The following is a 22,747-nucleotide window of genomic DNA, read 5'->3' as shown; positions in this document are numbered from 1 at the left end:
AGCCAGAATCATTATTTTCTGAGGTGATGAAGTATTTCAACTTTCAAAACACATGGCAGTTTTAATATTGAATATTCTGACATCTTAGGTCAAATTGCATTTTTTAGTCACTTCGAAAATTTCAATTTATCATGTGCAGTTAGACCCTGAAAATGTGGAAGCTTTGGTGGCACTTGGAATAATGGATTTGCAAATGAATGAATGTGAGTATAACTAATGTGTACTAGTTTTGGTGAGGAAGTTTATATCCATTTCAAGATTCAGTGGTCATTTATCAATTATAAATTTATAATCCTTATGTTACAGTCTCAAATTGCTTTTGCTTTACATGTTAATATGTACTTTCAGGCAGTGTTTGACTGCAAATGCCTCAGAAAGTTATCTTCAAATGATGTGGCAAATATTATAGTTATTTACTTCTCAACACTTGGAGATCATGTTTGTTTGATGAACATATGGAATTTGGTTGCAGCGGAAGGCATTCACGAAGGAATGGAAAAAATGCGGAGGGCCTTTGAGTTATATCCATACTGTGCAATGGCTTTAAATCATTTAGCCAACCATTTTTTCTTCACGGGGCAACATTTTCTTGTAGAGCAGTTAACTGAGACTGCTCTTGCTTCAACGGATCATGCTTTGATGAAATCTCATTCTTATTATAATCTTGCACGGTCTTATCATAGCAAGGTTTAGCCTCTTGTATTTTATGCTTTCATTGTTAAGCATTTTGATACTTTGTGTGCTCATTCAGGTGATCAAGATTAAATCATGTGAGAGAAATCCCCTGATAATAGTCCTTGCTGTCTTGTATGATCTGTTGTAACTACTATCTAGCATTTCTAATCGGAAGATTCAGGTGGTGCTTTTATGATTACTTGTGCAGGGTGATTATGAGACTGCAGGACGCTACTACATGGCATCAGTTAAGGAAAGCCAGAGGCCTCAGGATTTTGTGTTGCCTTACTATGGTGAGTTTCAAAATCTTATATTCTTTTCATAACAGTTGTGAGAAAACCATTGTAAGTGTAAACATAAGTAAGGTTATGAATTTACACAGTCAAGACATATAGAAGTTTAGCTATAACTGCAATAATCACCATATTCAAAATAAATTCTTCAACAAACCATTCAAATAGTGTGTTGCAGCATTCACGCGAGAATTCAAGGGTCATGAAACTTGCAACAATGATCACTTCATGTCAATTACTTAATGCCCTGTTGAAAGCTACGACTTTTGGCAGCATCAGCACAAAGAAAAGACACAAATGGGAAAACTGATTAAACATCAAAGTATTAGCCATCATATTCCTTTCTCATGAATCTTTATACATACATGGAGGTTAAGGATCATTAGCCTTTACATAATTACAACAATGTGACATTATTGACACTTTGATTGTGATGAGGGTACTTAGGAGCGTATAAAGATATACAACACTAAAGATCGCAAATATATCCTCTTTCCTGAAGTGGTACTTTGCAATATGTAGGTAAAAACTTAGGTATCCAACATCAGTGACTGTTATTCTGAGGATTTGAAGTGTCCTCATGTTACAACTGCTGTTTGTTTGGGCAATCAGCAGCGTTACCTTCCAGTTCATTAGATCAGTGCACTATGTACAAGGCTTATTCATCAACTTCACAGAGAAACATGATAGTGCTTAAGATACTTGGTGCATTGTTGATCCAAATGAGCGATACACTTATCTGCTTCGTCACAATCTGCCAGCATGTGATTCATAACAATGTGGTCTTACCTAACAGAAGCATAAGGTGTAGTTGCCTCTTGTCCACCGCCTTCTATCTATTATATTTTACCATAGGGTTCCTTGTTGGTTTTGGTTTGGTTGATCCCCAATCTAATAAAATTGATCAATCCTTGCTACTTATATTAATTATTATTGGATTGTGATTAGGTTGGCTATATCACATTAGAAGAATACTAAAGGCTTGGATGGAATTTTTTCCAGTACATTCATCAAATGAGATCCCTTATTACTTTCTCCTTGATTGTGCACGGGTCGGGGTTCAATTTGCAAAATAAGTCTCATAGGCTCACAAGTTCTTCATTATCCTTAACAACTACTTCAGTGACGAGATGCAATTTGTGCAGAATGTAGTAACCTCTTCTACTGAGCCATTCTCCTTGTCATTATATCAAGAAAACAACCAACAATTCAAAATGAACAATAAAAAGATCAACACAATAAGCTTGAGTGATACCAGTGCTTTCCAACCATGTCTAGGGTCACTTCTTTACTTCAGCCACGTGCACATAGTCTTGTCTGAGGTTATTGGATGTTTTTTTCCTCTTATTGTTTGCCTCTTAAAACATTTTTTTATTTTCACATTCACACACTATGCCTAGCCTGGGCTTCTGTAACCAACCAAATCAAGTCCCTCATTCACCAATATATTGATTCTTGGGTGGTTTAATTTATGGATGGCTATCTTCCATCCTTAGTCAACTCATATGATATAAAATTCCAAAGTTGGTAGACCTAAGTGTTGATGCCATAACTTGCTGGTGTTATTAGCATTGGCAACCATCACAGTAAATCTAAACTTATATGTATAGATAGATTTATCACAATAGCTGGAAGCAAGGACTCTAAAACCATTATTCATGTCCTTGATAACCCATCAATTCAGCAAAAACTCCACTTTTTTGTTGGTGTGAGTAATAGGATATATAGCAATTAGATTCGTGGAACATTGAGAGCTTCTCCTAAGGTGTTACCTACTAGAATATTGCAGATTTCGAAACTGGTAAAGGTGAGTCATCACAAATAACAGCTTCCTCTATTATATTTTTGTTGATATTTGGAGAGTAGGTGGTGGTGTTTTGATATGCCTAGCGGCTGCAGATTCGTCAACCGATTCCTGTGGAGAAGTGGAGGACCAGTATGCATCGTGATGGACCATTAGGCTCTGCTGCCTTTATGGACTTGGATAGCAAGTCATGATACTGGCATCACCTTGAAAAAAAAATCTACTACTTTTGGTTAAAAAGAGAGAAAAGGGAGTGCACTTTCCTAATGGAACAAATCTGCAACAAAACCCCTTAAATTCACTGAGAAGACTAAAAACTACCCAATAAAGGAGGATGCTGGTGAGAGAAAGGGTGAACACCCTAGAAACCTGTTTTCTGTCCAAAAAGGGTGCCGAAACCCTAGTTTCAGCTCTGAAAGTGCCCTAAGTGTTGGAAACCTGAGTTTCCGACCTAAAACAGCACTGAAACAATGCTGGAGAGGGAAAGAAGACTGCAGACTAACTCTGACGCCACGTTGAGATCATAAGAAGCAAGGCTGTTGGGGGCGGGAATTGCAATTTTCAAAAAGCTTTCGAGAGCAAAGATTTTTGGGAGTGTATTTTATATAATAAATATTTTTATATATTTTGTATCTATATTAAAGAAAATATGTATAATGCTGAATTCTCTGCAGAAACCTTGCAAACATAGATTTAACTACCGGAATAATGATGATCTTTAAAGCGTCAAACATTTTTTACTCATATAGCATCACATCTAGCACTTACAATATTGTCATCAAATAATCAATTGTCAACCACAAGATCAACCTTCAAGTTTCAACATCAACCACAAAATGAAATAGAGCATTCACTACCAAAGAGTGGTAAGATGTAGTAAAAATTCAAACCTAAAAAGGTAGGTACAAAGTACAAATTTCATACTTGAACTGTCATAACATTTACAAAATGGGCCATAACAAAGACAATAGATCTTGTATCTATCAAGCTTTCCTATTGTCGCGAGAAATTTTTAGTTTCATTTTCCATGATCTATGAACAAGAGGAATAGAAGTGGAAGCATTCATTGTACATGATTTGCAGTTACATTGTGCTTACACAACTTTGGATCTTGTGAAGCTAAAGGCAAAACTCGTGTGTTTGGAAACTTGCTAGTGGTTGGGGGTGCTGAAAATGTAACTATGGCCGGTCTTCATAATTGCTATTGTACTTTATCATTATGTATTTACTGCAAAATTGAAAAAAAAGGAAAAATAAAATTATTTTGAAGCATGGGTTTCATGCTCCTTTTACTTATGAAGTTATTTATTAGGTCAAAGCCTCCATTGTGGGCTTCTAGGGTTTTCTTGAGTCACAAGGGTCATTGTCATATTTATTAGACCCTTCTTGGGCTTTGTATGGTGTAAAGAAAATTATTTTTGAGTCAAAATAGTTATTTTTCACCTCCTCACCAAGTTGGCCCTACCTTGATGAAGTTAACCCAGTTTGGGGCTATTCGACCTTGTGGAAGCAGTATAAATAGAAGGAAAATTCGACCTATTTGGCATCCATCCAAGAACAAGTTTGATTTGTAGTGATTGAAGAGAAAAAGAAGTGCGGAGTCCAAGATAAGAAGGTCAAATCAAAGGAAGAAGAAGAATCAAAGTTTTGGGGCAGCTTATCTTTCACACATGCGGGTTTTATAGGGTTTTTTGACAAGTTGTAGGGGCCGAAGTTTTTGCAGTGACTGCAAGTTCAAAATTATAAGTTGTAGGGGGCCGAAATTTCAGATTGACGCAATTTTGAAGGAGTTGACTATTGTTGATTGATACAAAATTTATCTACTTGGAATGAGCGCTAACTTGGTGATTGGAGGAGGTCTTTGTCTTGGTCAGAAGGTCTTGGATTGTCTCATTTTTACTTGGTTCTATTATAGAAAAAAGTTTGACTAGGTTTTCCCTTAGAGAGGGGTTTTTCCCTGGTTGAGTGCCTACATCTTGTGTCTCTTGTTCTTGTGATCTTCATACATTTTTGATTTGGTAATTGCTTAATGAAAGATATCATAATAAAGAAGTAAAGAAGCCAACACATATCACAAGTAATTATCAAGAAAATAGGAATCATAACCCTAATAACTACATGCATTGATTTCTCAACATGTTATCTGAGCTAAGGTGAAGGAAACATTACTTGAAGATAACTTTGTTGGCTATAATTTCAAGGAAGGAAGAACATTCTTGTAAGGAAGATCTCTCTCATCAATGGCAAACTATTTGAAGATGGGACTCAAGACCCCTAAAAATATCATGAAAGTTGCAAGAAGTTTTGGTGCCAAGATCATCTACAATCTATCTAAGAGGGTCAAAATTAGAGGATTTGCCGCTGCACTTATATGTACATTTCATGATGACAATGCGTGGATCATTGATAGTGGAGCCTTAAGACATATGACAAGAGAAAGTGGACATCTACAAACTTTATCAAAAGGATAATCATCTCATTCAGTGGAGCTTGGAGATAACAATAGCTATGTAGTCAATATTAGAATATATCTCTATTTAGTAATGCTCAGTCTTTTAGCTGTTTCTATTTTTATTCTTTTAGCAGTTTCTTAGATGAAATTGTTTGTTCTATATTCTACATAGAAACCTGATGTTTCTATTATTGTAAATATCTTTGTATTATCATTGAGCTGTTTGCTCCAGTTGAATCAATTCATTCAATATTCTTTTACATGCGTGTTTCGCACTGTTTTATGGTATCAGAGCATAGGTGTCTTTCGAAATAATTTTTCACTGTTTGAAAAATTTTGTTTCATTTCGAAATTGCTCTTTAGGGATCTGGATTTTTTTTATCGTGGCCACATTCGAAATTTTTTTTCTCTCCAAGGGTTAGCGTCTCCATTTACAAAGAACGCTTGTTCATGGTCTGATTGGTCTGAGATCTGAAAGCTATTGTTCGGCCCATGCTAGACGGTTTATCATTAGGTTTTCATCGCTGTTCTTGTATAGCATCGAATTGCAGGTTTCTTTCACAAGCGTGGAATCTCAAATTCAACCGCAGTAAATCAATTTGCGGGCTTCTGCGTCATTTTTTTTATCTGATAAGTGGAGCGGAATTTTCGACTGTGATATCGACTGTGACTGGAGCGGAAACCGAAGTTGAAGAATCTGCGTCCAAAGCCGAAGCGTTTAAAGTCGAAGCTACAGTTAAACATTTTTTTACGCATTTTCAGTGACGGCATTTCCACGTATTTTTGGCTCACGCATTTTCCAAGTGACGGCATTCTCCAGTGACGAACCTTTGTGGCACCCTTCTGCATAAAATCGTGACCAATTTTTGCCGGGACGTGACGTAGGGTCTCCACGGGACGTGATTCGGAGGTCAGCCGTAACTATAATTTGATTCCGGCACTTGATTCAGATCCGCTGTTGAGCTCTTTTGCCGCGATCCGACCGCCAAATTCGTGAGCTGCTCCTGCTGAATCGTGAAGGACGTGCAACACGGGATTAGAGCCTCCATATATTTGCTGAGAAATCAAATTGTTTTTTACAGACAGAGATTCTTCATATAACGTGCCGGCAGTGTCACTGGGACCAGAATAAGAATCACAGTAATACGGCATTGAAAATATTTGGCATTTTCACGTAAAAGTGATTTTCACGAGTTCAGTCCACAGCTTAGGTTGTGGGGTCATTCTGCTGTGCTAATTGATCACGCAGAGCCTCTACAATTTATTCTTCTTCCTAACACTTGAGGTATAGAGGTTGCAGTCGTGGGCATCATTTTAAGAGTTGAAAGTGGAAAGCTGGCCGCTGGCTTGGTGCTGTGAGTACAAGGAAGTTTAGTACTTCTTAATTTTCTGAGTAATTTTCTGTGTGCAAGCCTCTTTCTTTCACAACAGAATTTGTTAAGATTTGATACAGTCATCTTGAAAGAAGTTTTTTAAGCAGGCAGCATTGTCGGCTTACTATCAGTAGCTTTTCTAAGAACTGATATTTGAATTTCCGGCTTTTCTAAAAACTGATATTTGATTTCGAAATAATTTTTCATAGTTTGAAAAATTCAGTAGTTCATTTCGAAACTGCGCTCAGGGAGTGTTCTTGATCAGCTAGCTTCTTTGCATCCTAATCTCTTGAGTTCTTTCATTCCTTTCTAAGGTCGAGCCCTCTGTAAGCCAGGTAGCCTTCACTGAGTCTTAGCCCCGGCTTTGCTCACTGTGATAAAAGCTTACAGTCGTCTATCTCGATACAGAAATGAATCCTTCTCTGTCTTGTGAGATCTCCACAATTTATTGATTCTTCCTATCTAGTGTTTGTTTAAGAAAATTTGTGTTTCTTACAGTAAATCAGTCTTCTTTGGGAATCTTTTCATACTTATATCAGCATCTGTCAATTTCTGTCTGGATCAGCCTGCATCCTCGTTGAAATCCGTGCAGGATTTTTTGTATTTTTCCATATCTTGGGAAACGTGCAGATGGCTTCGCTAACCAATCTCATGTTGGAAGGCAGTCAGGAATATTCCGAGCAGACAGAATCTGTTTTTTATGCCTTTATGGCTAAAAGGTCGTCAGATCATGTACCGTCTTCTGCTTGGTATATTGACTCTGGTGCATCACGCCATTTCTCTCACAGGCGTGACTGGTTTATTGACTTCTCACCTTTCAGTGATTCCATGGTATTTGGCGGAGGTGAAAAGTACACAGTAGCTGGCAGAGGTACAGTTCAAATTCAGTCTGGTGGGCGCACACTCATATTTCTGAATGTATACTATGTTCTTGGTATGGAAATTAATCTGCTGTCTGTCAGCCAGATTATGAGGAATTCTCCTCAGCTTGATGTTGTGTTTAGTGCACACAAGTGCTCTATTATTGACAGGGAGACTAGTCTAACAGTTGCTGTTGGCCTAGAGGACCATGGTCTATATAGGCTACTTGACACCGGTGACTCTCCAGAAGTGGCTCTAGCAGCACGTGTCTCTCCCATCAGTACTCTTTGGCATCAGCGATATGGGCATCTAAATATGCAGTATCTCTCTCAGCTCTCCCGGGAGGGACTTGTGTCAGGATTACCTGATATTCAGACTCAACAGTTGGGGGTATGCGGCGCCTGTCAAACGGGAAAGCAACATCGGTCTTCATTCAAGAATGGAGAATCTTGGCGTGCATCTAAGGTACTCCAGTTACTTCACGCTGATATTTGTGGTCCTATGAATACAGCTTCTATCACTGCTTGCAAATATTTTTTACTTATTGTAGATGATTTCAGTAGAAAGATGTGGGTGTATTTTCTAAAAAATAAATCTGATGCACTTAGTACCTTTCAGAAGTTTAAAACCTTAGTTGAAAAAGAATCTGGCTGTAACATCATGACTCTTAGGACCGACAATGGGGGGGAATTTTGTTCTTCAGCTTTTGCCAATTTCTGTGATATTCATGGCATCAAACATCAGTTAACCGCACCCTACACTCCTCAGCAGAACAGTGTTGTCGAGCGCCGCAACCGCACGGTTGTTGAAATGGCTCGTTCCATGTTACAACACAGGGGTGTTCCAAACAGATTCTGGGCTGAAGCAGTATTTACTGTTGTTTACCTTCTTAACAGATCACCCACTCAGGCTGTTACAGGGAAGACTCCTGAAGAGGTTTGGTCTGGCCGTAAGCCTAAGATCAGTCATCTCAAAGTATTTGGCTCAGTTGCATATGTTTGGATTCCAGCTGCTAAGCGCTCTAAGTTGGATTCCAAAAGCCAGAAACTCATGATGACAGGGTACAGTGATCATCACAAAGCCTATAGGCTGATAGATATAGCCACTGGTCGTCTTAGCTTCAGTTGGGATGTAGTCTTTGATGAGGACAGAGGATTCTTTCAGCAATGTTCTGAGGATCAGCCTCACAGTGTTCTTCTTCCAGTCGGTCCACCTGATGGGAGGGATGATGTAGCATCAGTATTTGATAATACTCTATCTGAGCTTCCTCCAGAAGCTAACCCTCCTCTTGCTGTCCCTATTGCTCTTGAGCCTTCTCCACCTCCTTCTGATATTGGTTCCTCTGCTCCTGATATTGGTTCTTCTTCTCTTCGGCCTAAATGGTGGGCTAAAACCATAGGTGATCTCCGGGATGATGAGCTCCTTGAAGGTAGAACTTCTAGACATAAGAACAGACAACAGTCTACAGTCAATTTTGCTCTTATGGCTAACATACACAGTATTTTTGAGCCTCAAACCTATTCAGAGGCTAAGGGTACATCTGAGTGGGAACAGGCTATGGAAGCCGAATTCCAAAGTCTTCAGAAGAATCATACATGGACACTTTCTGATCTTCCTGCAGAAAAAAAACCCATAGGCTGCAAATGGGTGTATAAAGTGAAATACAAAGCTGATGGAACCATAGACAAGTATAAAGCTCGTCTTGTGGCTCGAGGGTTCTCACAGAAGGAAGGCATTGACTATGAGGAGACTTTTGCTCCTACAGCCAAGATGAGTACCATAAGGCTTGTGCTTGCCCTAGCAGCTCAGTTCAATTGGAAAGTTCATCAGATGGATGTAAAGAGTGCTTTCCTAAATGGTGATCTCCAAGAAGAAGTCTACATGACGCAGCCTCCAAGATTCAAGGTTGCTGGTCAAGAACATAAAGTGTGTCGGTTAGTTAAAGCAATCTATGGATTGAAACAAGCTCCTCGGGCTTGGTACATGAAAATTGATCAGTACCTGACAGATCAGGGTTTTCAGCGGAGTCCATCTGATGCAAACCTGTATATCAAGCATACTGGTGATGATATCTTGTTTGTAGTTGTCTATGTGGATGATCTTATCATTACTGGCAGCTCTGCACATTTGATCCATGGGATCAAACAAGATCTATGCAAAACTTTTGAGATGACAGACTTGGGACTTCTTCATTACTGTCTGGGGGTTGAAGTGTGGCAGACTGAAAATCAGATCTTTCTTTCTCAGTCCAAGTATGCCAAAAATCTTGTGGAAAGGTTCAGAATGCAGGATTGCAAACCGGCCACGACTCCTATGGAACCAGGGCTCAAACTTTCAGCACAGTCATCCTCTCCTCTTGTGGATGAAACTTTATTCAGGCAATTAGTGGGCAGTCTCATCTATCTTACTGCTACCAGACCTGACATCAGTTTTGCAGTAAGCTACATTTCTCGCTTTATGTCAGCTCCTAAAGCTGATCATTGGATAGCAGCAAAGCGGGTACTACGATATGTGCGTGGTACTTCTGATTATGGCCTCTTATATACTCGCAGCTCCAATCCTATTCTCAGTGGCTACACTGACTCTGATTGGGCCGGTTCGGTTGATGACCGTAAATCTACAGCTGGGTATGTGTTTAGTCTAGGATCTGGTGCTGTTACTTGGACTAGTAAGAAGCAACAGGCAGTGGCTCTCTCCTCAACAGAAGCGGAGTATCGGGGAGCAGTTAAGGCAGCCTGTGAGGCAGTTTGGCTTCGTCGTATGCTTGCAGATATGCATGTTTTTCAGACAGGGCCTACTTCTTTGTTTTGTGATAATCAGGGAGTGCTCAAACTTGCCAAGAATCCAGTCTTTCATGAACGAACAAAGCATGTGGAAACTCACTGCCACTACATTCGACAACTGGTTGAAGACGGCTCAGTTCAGTTGCACTATGTTCCCACAACAGAGCAGCCCGCCGATATTTTCACCAAGCCTCTTGGTCCTGATAAATTTGTAAAATTTCGCGGGTCTATTGGTGTTGTAAATAGATTGAGCATTAAGGGAGGGTATTAGAATATATCTCTATTTAGTAATGCTCAGTCTTTTAGCTGTTTCTATTTTTATTCTTTTAGCAGTTTCTTAGATGAAACTGTTTGTTCTATATTCTACATAGAAACCTGATGTTTCTATTATTGTAAATATCTTTGTATTATCATTGAGCTGTTTGCTCCAGTTGAATCAATTCATTCAATATTCTTTTACATGCGTGTTTCGCACTGTTTTAGTCAAAGGTCCTGGATCTACCTCGTTGAAACTAGAAGATGGCGGAAAGCTTCATCTCAACGACATCCTCTATGCCCCAGGTTCTAAAAAGAATTTACTTTCTATTTCTTGTCTAGAAGATAAAGGAGATAGGATTTCCTTTGTAGATGGAAAAGTTATTGTTTGGGGAAAGGACTCTAGTATTGAAAAAACAAGGGTTATGGAGATTCGTGGAGGAAGGTTGTATTTCTATACACACTATCCTCAAGCTCTTGTTCACAAGGATATTAGTCCGTTTGAGCTTTGGCATAGATGATACGTGCGTCTTCATTATAAAATATTGCACTCTCTAAGTCAAAAGGTAAAAGGCATTCCCAACTTGAAGGAGGATCATGAAGTAGTATGTAAGGGATGTGCTTTAGAGAAGGATAAAAGGAAACAATTTTCAAGTAGTGATACTAGGTCCAAAGAAATATTAGACCTCATTCATTCTAATGTGTGTGGACCAATGACAAATAAATCTTTTGGAGGCCATCTATATTATGTAAGCTTCATTGATGATCACTCCAGAAAGACTTCTCAAATCTAAGGATGAAGTCTTTGAAAAGTTCAAAGATTTCAAACCAAAAGTGGAGAACTTGACAGAAGGGAAGATAAAGAACCTTAGATCCGACAATGGTGGTGAATATACATCTAAGGAACTTATAGCCTTTTGCAAGGAAGCAGGTATTAAGAGGGAGCTCATAGTTCCCTATAATCCTGAACAAGATGGACTAGCAGAAATGAAGAATAGGACCATTGAAGGATGCATGAGAACCATGGTATTTGATCAAGACCTTCCAAAATTCTTATGGGGAGAAGTAGTAATGATGATAATATACATACAAAATAGAAGTCCTCATAGAATTCTTGAGAATGACACAGGAAGAAGCATGTTGGGAATCACGATTGCCATTAGACCAAAACCCACAGGTGTTAGTCAACAATCACATCGCCAGAGATAAGGATCCATGAGAGGCGGTTAGTTCATGTTGCGAAACACACAGGGAGCGTTAATTTATCCAACGTACAACAATCTCCCCCCCAATGCGAGTATAGTGTGTATCGAAATTGTGACCTACGCTTTGGTACTACTTGTTGGGAATCACGATTTCCATTAGACCAAAACCTGCAGGTGTTAGTCAACAGTCACATTGCCAGAGATAAGGGTCCATGAAAGGTGGTTAGTCCATGTCGCAAAACACACGAGGAGCGTTAATTTATCCAACGTAAAAGAAAGCATTCTCAAGAAAGAAGCCATATGTAGATCATCTTTTTATCTTTGGATGCCTTGCCTACATTGAAATTCCTAAGTGTTAGAGTCAGTGTTTGCATACTGCCATCAGTGATCAAAATTCCTCTTTTATATCATATTAGTGTCCCATGTTGAGATTTTTATCATTCCACCCAGGTCATCATGTAAAAATTTACTCACTGATGGTAACCCAAGTTCAAACTCCAAGCTCCTCTCAAAAAATCAATATTTGCTGGCCTACTTTCATGTGTCTTGCTGAGCATACATTCATTTTAAAGGCTTATGTCATCATGTCTTATGTCAGTCAAGTCCACTTGGAGCCTGCATTCAAGGTCCCATTAGGTCATTAGGGTTTCCAAGGTTCCAATAAAACTCCATTCCATTGCATAAGACCGACAAGTAAAGGGTGATCAAATAACATCTCTTCACCATGTGAAGATGATTTGTAAAGAGAAATGCTTATTTCTTCATGTAATTTTATGTTCATTATATGTAATAAGTACTGTTCCTAAACTGCTAACTCAATCTCTATATGCCAACTTCATTAAAGAAAAGTCAAATTCAAAGAGTTCTCAAAGACCATCAAAAGATCAATTTGTCAAAGGAAATAGTCGAGTGAAAGGGTGATGTTTCAATAAGTTAAGTGAATGCCAAAGGGAGTTGTCTTTTCCTAAGGGTGCCCAAATCATCATTTTCCACAAGCACTAAACCCTAATTTCCTCTCCCACTAAGCTAGGGTTGGCAATGGAATCAGAGATATTTGAGCAAAGGAGGCCTAAGGGAGGTCATTTCAGCAAGTATGAGGCCATTCCAACTCATAAACATCATGCCTCCATCATTTTTCAAGAAGTCATTCCAAGGGACAAATCATTTGCCACACATAGGGCCAGTTTTGCTTCAAATTACAACCAAACAGAGATGAATTTTACGAAAGTGAGAGAGGTTTTTGTCTATCATAGGCAAAGCATGAAAAACCTCCTTCAATTTTTACATGGGTGTCATGGTTTTGGAGAAATGTCAAAAATACAGTTGCTACAAGAGAGTTGTTGCACTTCTGGAGTGACTTTGGGAAAATAAATTTTTCTCCTAGTTGGAGTGTCCAAATGACTTGCTTGATGAGTCAAATGATAACTAGAGAGAAAGAGCTTTCCAATAAGCTATCATGAGCTCAATTTGGAGTTGAGTAAGACCTCCAAAAGTTTCTTGCAAGAGAACACTTCATTTTTGCACCCTCATTCTGCACTTTTTGACTAGTCTTGGGAGAATCAACTTTTGGAGGGTCAAATCAAGTCCATTTTGAAAACTGAAGGTAGATTTGGAAACTAGACAAGACAAGCTTTCCAATGAGCTATTCTGGGCTCAATTTGGACACCGGGAAGGCAGTCAAAATCAACCTACAAGTTGGAGGGCACGTTTGACCAGAGTGCTGCGCATTTGCGTGAAAACTCAGTGCATTTCCTAAGGGTGCTGTGCACCTGTAAAGAGAGGGCGCGTTTGCCCAGAAACTTCTAGAGGTTTCCCACAGAGCACAACATCCTCTCCAAACTTCAAAATGTGTCACCAACATGCTCCAGCACTACAAGTAGGTTGAAATCACATCACTCCTCTCCTCCATAGTTGATTTATATGGTGTTTCATTGTGTTTTGGTGTCTTACTAAATTCAAAACCCTAGTAACATAATCCCATCCCTAAATTCCATTTCCTAGCTTCCCACTACCATTCCTACATTTCAAAACTACCCCTTGCCACCTCCCTCATATCACACATCCCCATTTCCATCTCCTCAATTTCCTCACACCTTTCCATACTCTCTACACCTACATTCCATTTCATCATCTCCCTAGGGTTTGACTCCAATAACTCATGGCAGAAGAAGAGAACAGAAGTCATAGTGAGGAAGAAAGACAGGAGAGGAGGGTATCTAAGAGAGGAGGAAGAATCATTAGACATGAGCCAACCAATACCAGAGAACTCATGGCATCTCCCATCACTGTGACATGCTTTAACTAGGGAAAAACTCAAAAGAGCCCATGCAAAGATTGAAGCCTTGACCAAGCAAGAGGAGAAAAGGAGGCTAGACATTCTTGCTGAGGCATCACTCCATGCCTCAAACACATGATCAACCATCAGCCCACCAATTTTGACAATTTTTGAGCAAATTTTGCAAGTTATGATTTTCTGTGTTTTTTAAAGCATTTTTAACACAATCAAAGGGTCAAACGCGCAGCACCTAGGGTGCTGCGCTCTTTTTTGAGGCATCTGATGAACAAAAGGCCAACATATTTGGATTCAGAGTGATGAGGACATGCACCCTGTGCATTTGCTAAGCATTTGGAGGCAAACAGGTCAGCCAAAAAGGTCAAAAACCACCAAAAAACCACCTTTTTGCCTCATTTCTGGCTTGGGCGCTGCACATTTACCAGTCTTGGGAGATTGAGTTTTTGACAGGGCAAATGAGCTCCAAATTGAAAACTGAAGACATATCTGGAAAGTAGACTTGAAGGGCTTTCCAACGAGCTATCTTGGAGCAAATTTGGACACTGGGAAGGCACCCAAAAGCAGCCCTGAACTTGGAGGGCGCGTTTGACACTGAAAGGGTGCGTTTGACACTGAAAGGGTGCGTTTGACAAAGAGAGGGCGCGTTTGACAATCTTCTCCAATTTTCACTGTTTCTCTCCAAATTGATTTTCACCTATGGGAAATTGATGTTTTACTGATGTAATTGATAAGGATGATGTAATTATTATGTTTTTTTACTGTTATATGGTTAAATGGCCTACATGACTTGTAATGAATCAATTTGCTTAAGTTAGGGATGAGTCAATTTGACCACCCTATACTCTAGCTATCAGTTCAACCTTTCTTGCAACTGCTTCTCCTCTCATGGATTTGACCCTTGAGGCTAGGATGAGTTGGTTTGAGGCCTATATTATGTATTTTCTTAGTCATTTTATAGGTTGGACTCTCTTGGATATTGTAATAACTTTCAGACTTTGGCATGGAATATATTAGATGAAGTTGTAGCTATTTTGGTGGGATTCCTGTGGCATGGTATTTTGATCTTGTTTCTTTTTCTGTTTCATATATATGAATGTTTTGTACCTCTCATGATCCTTTTCACTCTATGATATGTTGATTTTCAAGGTGTGATAAGCAAAATTCATTTTTGTATGCTCTGTTTTGGGAAAATCATCATAGATTGTTTCATTTCTTCAGTTTAAAAAGAATTCATGACCCTTATGCTCTTTTTAGTATCTCACTAGTCTAAACCATCTCATCACTATACAACGAAGTTTAAAGTACCTTGCCTACCTTGCCCCATCAGATGTCCGCAATTTAGATTTACTTTGCCCTGACCTAGTTCATCCTCTGACCTAATTCATTCATCCTTGTGAATACCCAACCAAATCAAATCAAACAACCCTCTACACTTTACATCTAGCCTAAAACCCTAATCTATCCAGCCCTCTTGGCTGTGATCCTTTGGAGAGAGCCCTCTCCGGCTTGGTAGGGCTAGCTACCAAGTCAAAAGATTGGTCTGTGGTTACCTCAGTTGGACTCTTCGTCAGCCTTGGAGATGCGAAGGAGTGATAACACTAAGGATAAGAGAAAGAAGTTGGACTTTACTAGTATAAAAGGTATCTTTGTGTTGGGTGTGTGTTATATTCTTTCCACGACTAGTTGCACGCGTAGCGCCCCCTTGTACGGGGTCTGGGGTAGCGTCTCGAGATTTTTTTTTTGGACCCTATATTAGGTGGGCGGACCTACCTATGGTTTTGTGCATGGGTTTTTCACATGGCTTTGGGCATGATGGTTTTCTGCCCATGGTATTTTGTAGATCTGGTCAAGGGAATTACGATTATGTTCTTATCCAGGGTTAATGGATTGTGGTTTATGAATGCTTCATCATGTATATATATGTATTGTAACATTGAAAGGAACAGAGTGAAAAATCAATCTGGTAGTCCCGGTTTTGAGATCTAGGGGAAAATATCTGTGTATTTGTTTTGTGTTTCTTACCATTGTATATTTTCTGTTTTTAAGAATTCGTTTGTAGGTAATTTTTGTACAGGGTTAAACCTACATTTGGTATCAAAGCTGTTTCGGCTTCAAGGGGATGCCTTTGCTGCTGAGGGGTTTTGCTCGGGCCTGTGGTAGATGTGAAAATTTCTGAATCTAGAAACATAAATCCTACTGCAGTCACTGGTTTAACATATCCTACTTGTTATTTCATTCAACGAGTTATTTAAATATATAAACAATGTTGTAAACACTACTGCAAACTACATTGACATACAGATCATAAACTGAAATAATAAACGAGACAAACACACAAGGGACATCGTTATTTTTGGACAACAGGTCCCTGAAAAAAGCCAATGTGGGAAAACTGGTGCAGTAGATATAGGGTTTGTATTATTAAACAAGCAGAATATGAGTACAACAGGTTGCTTCTCACACCGGCTAACCTTACAGAGAAATCACGACAACAAGAAATACATGAGGGTTTGCCTCGTTCCCCAAGTCAATTGATCCAGTGAGTGATTTGACACCCTCCCGACAAACACTATGAAGTCCCTACGCAATCACTGCGTGGGCCATCGTCTTGCCTCTAGAAGACTGCGTCACCCCTTCTATTGGATCGATTTGTTGGAGGAAGACTGTTGTTCAGCCATCTTGGCTTAGAACCTCGCTTCTCCAGCAAAATCTCGGACTTATGACGAATACTCTGCACTGCCATTGCAGGAGCCCCTCCTTTCCTGCGTCAGCTCTGCGTGAGCCTCTCCTGGGTTGTGTAGGGGTCTGTGCTGCCTTCCTAATACTTAGGCCGTCTTTCTTCCATGTACTCTTTGGCTCAGAACTTCCACTCTGATCCAAATCTCTGCTTCTGCCCCTTTCACTGCAACTTAGATCACTTGTTCGATTTTCTCAGCAAACCTAGCCCCAGAAAAAATCGAACTGACTGATCAACTTGGTGTCTCTCCAACTGACCCTCAAGCCTCCTCTTATACTTTTCCTGTCGATGAATCAATGACCGAGATTAAGTCTCTAATCAACGACTAAGATTAAAACAGAGTTGATCCTCGTCTCTTAGAAGCTTCTGACCCATATTTTCATTAATACCCATTAATATTTTTATTTTCCTAAGTCTAGACTTAGGAACCCCATTAAAAATATTAATTATTTTAATAAAATACAATTCGGGTGGAATTTCACCAAACAATTTCTGGATCTTGGAGATCTCATGTATTTTAGCCCCTCCACAAAATTTCGAAGCTAGAGCACATTCGATGCTACCCAAAATCAACACTCCCTCCTAGCGAGGAATGTGCTCTAGCAATACTTCCCAATAGAAGTATCACACTGATCCACGACATCGGTCCTTTGTGTTGCTGATGTTTGACTTGCTGCCCATCATTCACTGCACTGCTGCAACCTGTACAACTTCCCATGACACTGCCACCGTCACTGCTACATCTGTACTGTATCTTCCTCTCAATATGTTGCAACATGCTACCCATAGCACCGCCATTGCTAACTGCTGCACTGCAAATCAGTGGTTGAGAAGTAAGCAATTGAAAAGCCACCCAAAAACTGACATGCTTGTCAGTTTGGATACCTTCTGATGCTGAAGCTACCTCTGCTGCTAATCTGCGCTGACCCTCTGATGCTACTGTGCTGTTGCAATCTGCTCTGTACCGCCTGCGCTGCTGCAACTTCCACTGGGCTACTTCAGACTTTGGCTCTCTAGCTCTGCCATTGTTGCTCCATCATCATCCCTTGCACCAACTGACTCTCGCCATTCTACTACTGTCATTAAGGGCTCATGTAGCCGTATGTGATCCAAGAGTTTGGGCACCTCAAGGATCTTGCCCCTTCTGTAGTCCTCCCGACTACAACTCAATGTTGCCCCACCTCTTCTCTAAAGGTGCATGAGCACTTATGGCGCAACCGTCATCCTCTTCCTCTCCGTCAGCTTTCGCTGGAGTAGCCTTTGTGTCAGACTTCTCTTCCTTGCCCTTCTTTCGAGGGCACTGAGTGGCAAAATGTCCCGGTTCCCCATATATGAAGCATCTGACCTTGGATATGTCTTTCTTTTTCCTCTTCTGGTGCCCTTGCTGTCCTGCTGATGCGAGCGTTGCATCCTCCTCTTCCTCCTTCTTGGCTTTGACTCCTTTGTCGCTACTTCCCACCTTGGTTAACCATCTGATCTCTTCCAGTCGAAGAGCTGCCCACATCTCCTCCCAACTGGGGAGAGAAGCCTTGCCCAATATGCTCTGGACAAAGGTCTCCCAGTCTTCAGTGACTGCATTTAGGGTAGTCCTAACCATGAATTCAGGATCTGGTGTAGACCCCATAGAAGTCAACTGGTCTTGAATCCCTTGCAATCTAAGAAGGAAGGGATCGATTTCTCCTCCCTTCTGCATCTAGTACTGTCTCAACTGATTCTCAAGCAACAACTTCTGTTGAACGAAATTTCCCTCGTATAAGGTGGTCAAGGCTTCCCACATTTCCCTTGCTGTGTCCTTTTCAGCAATATGTGGGACCACATGATCCTTGAGCCCATCCAAGATCATGCACTTCGCTCTTGCCTGAGCCTCCTCATACTTCTTGAGAGTATCAACATCGACCGAAACAACAACCGTCTTCAAGGCATAATCCTTGATGCGATTCTTGTCTAAGACTGTCAGGATCCTGGCCTTCTAGATGATAAAGTTGGATGTTCCATCCAATCTGTCCTAATCCCTTAGTCCATTAACTGCCATCTCTGCTCAAATGGGTATCGAACAGGTTATCTTCTCCCTCTCTCGCTGCTGCCCCAACAAGACCTGGATCTGCATTTCTTTGGCGCTAGAAATCTTCTAAGGAACAAGTTCCCTCTAGACTCCCTCTGAGTCCTAATTTCCTTCACGGAAATCCTTCCGCCAAACAATGTCGAATCACTCCTCTCCAATCCTCCTTTGCTGCTGCTCAACAACCTGGACCTAGATTTCTTTGGCAAGAAATCTGTTAAGGCAGTGACTCCCTCTACCTTGGTTCCATCTCCTCAGACACTGTTCTGCAACAACAACAACAACAACAACATCCCATCAACACCACAAATCTAATCTACACTGCTCCTACTGCCTTGACAACTGATTGATTTGTGCCCCTTGGGCTCTGCGCTGGCCCAGAGAGCTGACGCAGCCACTATGTGGGCTCCTCTCGGCTACTGCGTCACCTCCTGTTGGCTCAGAAAGTTGATGTAGGCACTGTGTGAGCTTCTGCATTACTCCTCCTGCACTGCGTCACCCCTTCAGTGGCTTCTTTGGCTTGAAGCAACGCTGTCACTCAGGACAACTGCCTCTCTGCAACAGATTTGCTGGATCTCCTGGTTGATGGCTTCAGTGTCCTATGATCTGCAATGCTTTGATACCATGTGAAAATTTCTGAATCTAGAAACATAAATCCTACTACAGTTACTGGTTTAACATCTCCTACTTGTTATTTCATTCAACAAGTTATTTAAATATGTAAACAGTGATGTAAACACTACTGCAGACTACATTGACATACAAATCATAAACTGAAATAATAAACGAGACAAAGACACAAGGGACAACGTTATTTTTGGACAAAACGTCCTCGGAAAATCCCAATGCGAGAAAACCGGTGCAGCAGATAGAGGGTTTGTATTATTAAGCAAGCAGAATTTGAGTACAATAGGTTGCCTCTCACACTGGCTAACCTTACAGAGAAATCACGGCAACAAGAAATACACAAGGGTTTACCTCGTTCCCCAAGTCACAACTGATCCAATGAGTGATCTAACACCCTCCCGACAAACACTATGAAGTCCCTACGCAATCACTGCATGGACCAACAACTTCCCTCTAGAAGACTGTGTCACCCCTTTTGTTGGAGGAAGACTGTTGTTCAGCCCTTCTGTCTCAGAACCTTGCTTCTCCAGCAAAATCTCGGACTTCTGAAAAATACTCTGCACTGCGACTGCAAGAGCCCCTCTTGGCTCGTGTCAGCTCTGTGTAATCCCCTCTTGGGCTGCGTAGGCCTCTGCGTTGCCTTCCTGATGCTCAGGCTGCCTCTCTGCCACGTACTCTTTGGCTTGGAACTTCTGCTCTGATCCAAATCTCTGCTTCTGCCCCTCTCACTGCAAGTCAGATCACTTGTTCGATTTTCTTAGCAAACGTCGCCTCAAAAAAAATTGAACTAATTGATCAACTTGGTATCTCTCCAACTAACCCTCAAGCCTGCTCTACTTTTCTTGTTGATGAATCAACAATCGAGATTAAGTCCCTAATCAACAACTAAGATTAAAATAGACTTGTTCTTCGTCTCTTAGAAGCTTCTCACCCATATTTTCATTAATACCCATTAAAATTTTATTTTCTTAAGTTTAGACTTAAGAACCCCATTAAAAATATTAATTATTTTTATAAAATACAATCCGGGTGGAATTTCACCAAACGATTTCTGGGTCTTGGAGATCTCATGTATTCTAGCCCCTCCACAAAATTTTAGAGCTAGAGCACATCCGATGCTACCCAAAATCAACAGTAAACCCTGTTCAGTGGGAGATTTGCAAGATCGATTCTTGCAGATAGAGATTGAGAAATTTAATGGTCAGAGTTTTGAGTTGTGGAAGCTCAAGATGGAGGATCTGCTGGTGGATAAAGATCAGTGGATCGCGGTAGATCCAGTTACTAAACCAACGACAATGTCAGCAAAAGACTAGCCGAAGTTGGATCGAAAGGCAAAGAGCACGATACGATTATGTATCACAGTTTCAATATTGTAGAATGTATTAGGGGAAGCTACGACGAAGGATTTGTGGGTCAAGTTAGGGATTTTGTACAAATCTAAGTCTCTGGTGAACAAATTGTTCTTGCGGTAAAAATTGTGTAACCTGAGGATGAAGGATGGAGACTCGGTGATAGAGCATCTGAATGCCTTTAATACTATGTTAAGCCAATTGTTATTTGTTGATATTAGAATTTCACATGAAGATAAGTGCACCAGTTTGTTGTTCTCTACTAGATTTGTGGGATAGTCTAGTTGTTGTAATAGGTACTAATACAACTACAATGAAGTTTGATGAAATAGTCTCATCTTTGCTGTTGGAGGATATGAGACAGAAAAATATGGAGAACTAGAATGGAGATGCCTTGTCTCTACAAGGACAGTCGCTATAGAAACAAAAATAAGTCCTCGAGTGGGAGATCTAAATCTCCAGGAAAAGCTATAAAAGTATGTTGGAAATGCGGAAAGGAAGGCATTTCAAAAAGGCTGTAGATCTAAAGCTCCCGAGAAAGGAAAGAGATATGAGGATGCTCCTTCTGCAGAGGCTAAAACCACCTCAGATGATGGTGGGGATGTGTACTTGACTTCTAGTACTTGACTCATGTGCATCCTTTCACTTCACTCCCCATAGGGAGCGGTTCCGCAAGTATGAGAAATATGATAGTGGTGATGTCTTCTTAGTGGATGACAGGAAGGCTAGAATCATTGGTCGTGGAAAAGTCAAGTTGACGTGGCAAGGTGGAAGGATTAAAACACTTGCGGGTGTTATGCATATTCCTGCATTGGCCATAAATTTGATTTCTGTGAGCAAGATGGATGATGTAGGTATAAAAATAGTGTTCGAGAAAGATACCTGCAAGATGGTTTGGGGAGCACTGCTATTGATGCGGAGAGTTCGGATTGGAACTTTGTACAAGCTTCTGGGTAGTACTGTTATTGATGGGTGCAACAACTCTGTGGTTCTTGAAAGTGGAGTAGAAAATCTAATGGTCTCTGGAGAAAAGACCATGCTATGGCATCAGAGGCTTGGACATATTGGAGAGAAGGGCCTTCGAATACTTCATGGTAATGGTATGGTAGAAGGTATCTTTAATTGCTCTTTCGATTTCGATTTCTGTGAGCATTGTGTATATGGGAAGCAGAATCGAGTGAGTTTTCCCTCTAGTGCTAAGAGGGAAAAAAGGATATTAGAGCTTGTGCACAATGATGTGTTTAGACATGTGTCGGTTCCATCACTGGGTAAGTAAGTGTATTATGTATCATTTATAGAAGACTTCTCAAGGAATACATGGATATATTTCCTCAAGAAGAAATTTGAAGTCTTTGACAACTTTATAGAATTTAAGGCTCTGGTGGAAAACCAAACAGAGAAGAAGATAAAGGTGCTGAGAACAGATAATGGTGGAGAGTTTTGCAAGAAGGAATTTGAGGAGTTCTGTAAGAAGTGTGGTATAGCATGACAAAAGACTGCTCCATACACACCTAAGAAAAACGAAGTTGCAGAAAGAATGAATAGGACGTTGATGGAAAATGCAAGAAGCATGCTCAGTGGTGTCAGATTAGGACATGAATTTTGGGTAGAGGCGGTAGATATTGCATGTTACTTGGTTAATAGATCACCTTCATCAGCGTTGGAGGATAAGTCTCCACATGAGGTATGGATTGGTAAGAAACCTTCTCTTTCACATCTGAGGGTATTTGACTGTGATGCATATGTACATGTTCTAAAGGAGAAAAGAACCAAGTTGGATAATAAATCTGAAAGGTGTATATTTATTGGGTATAAGGATGGTTTAAGATGTTATAAGTTTTGGAACTCAAAAACAAGGAAGGTTGTGTACAACCAAAATGTGGTGTTTATAGAGGTGAAAGATGTTATTAAACATGAAGTCCTACCAAAAGAACCTGAGAAGATAGAGTTTGAGTTAAAGGAGGAAGAATCAAGCTCTAAA

General features: G+C 40.3%; 1 protein-coding gene across 1 annotated transcript in view; it reads left to right on the top strand.

Moving 5' to 3' along the window:
* Nucleotides 1-22,747, top strand: part of LOC149256245 (protein CTR9 homolog) — a 194,752-nt gene that overhangs the window by 91,409 nt on the left and 80,596 nt on the right. The window contains exons 7-9 of the mRNA XM_089460704.1: nt 140-203; nt 473-687; nt 884-968. Coding sequence (XP_089316830.1) covers nt 140-203; nt 473-687; nt 884-968 — 364 coding nt within the window. The remainder of the gene's footprint in view (nt 1-139; nt 204-472; nt 688-883; nt 969-22,747) is intronic.

The sequence above is a fragment of the Pinus tabuliformis genome, chromosome 7 (assembly GCF_031772625.1).
Source record: "Pinus tabuliformis cultivar Carrire ecotype Pingquan chromosome 7, CPIR1, whole genome shotgun sequence".
Taxonomy (NCBI): domain Eukaryota; kingdom Viridiplantae; phylum Streptophyta; class Pinopsida; order Pinales; family Pinaceae; genus Pinus; species Pinus tabuliformis.
The sequence above is the reverse complement of the archived record's forward strand: the minus strand, read 5'-3'. Positions and strand labels throughout refer to the sequence as shown.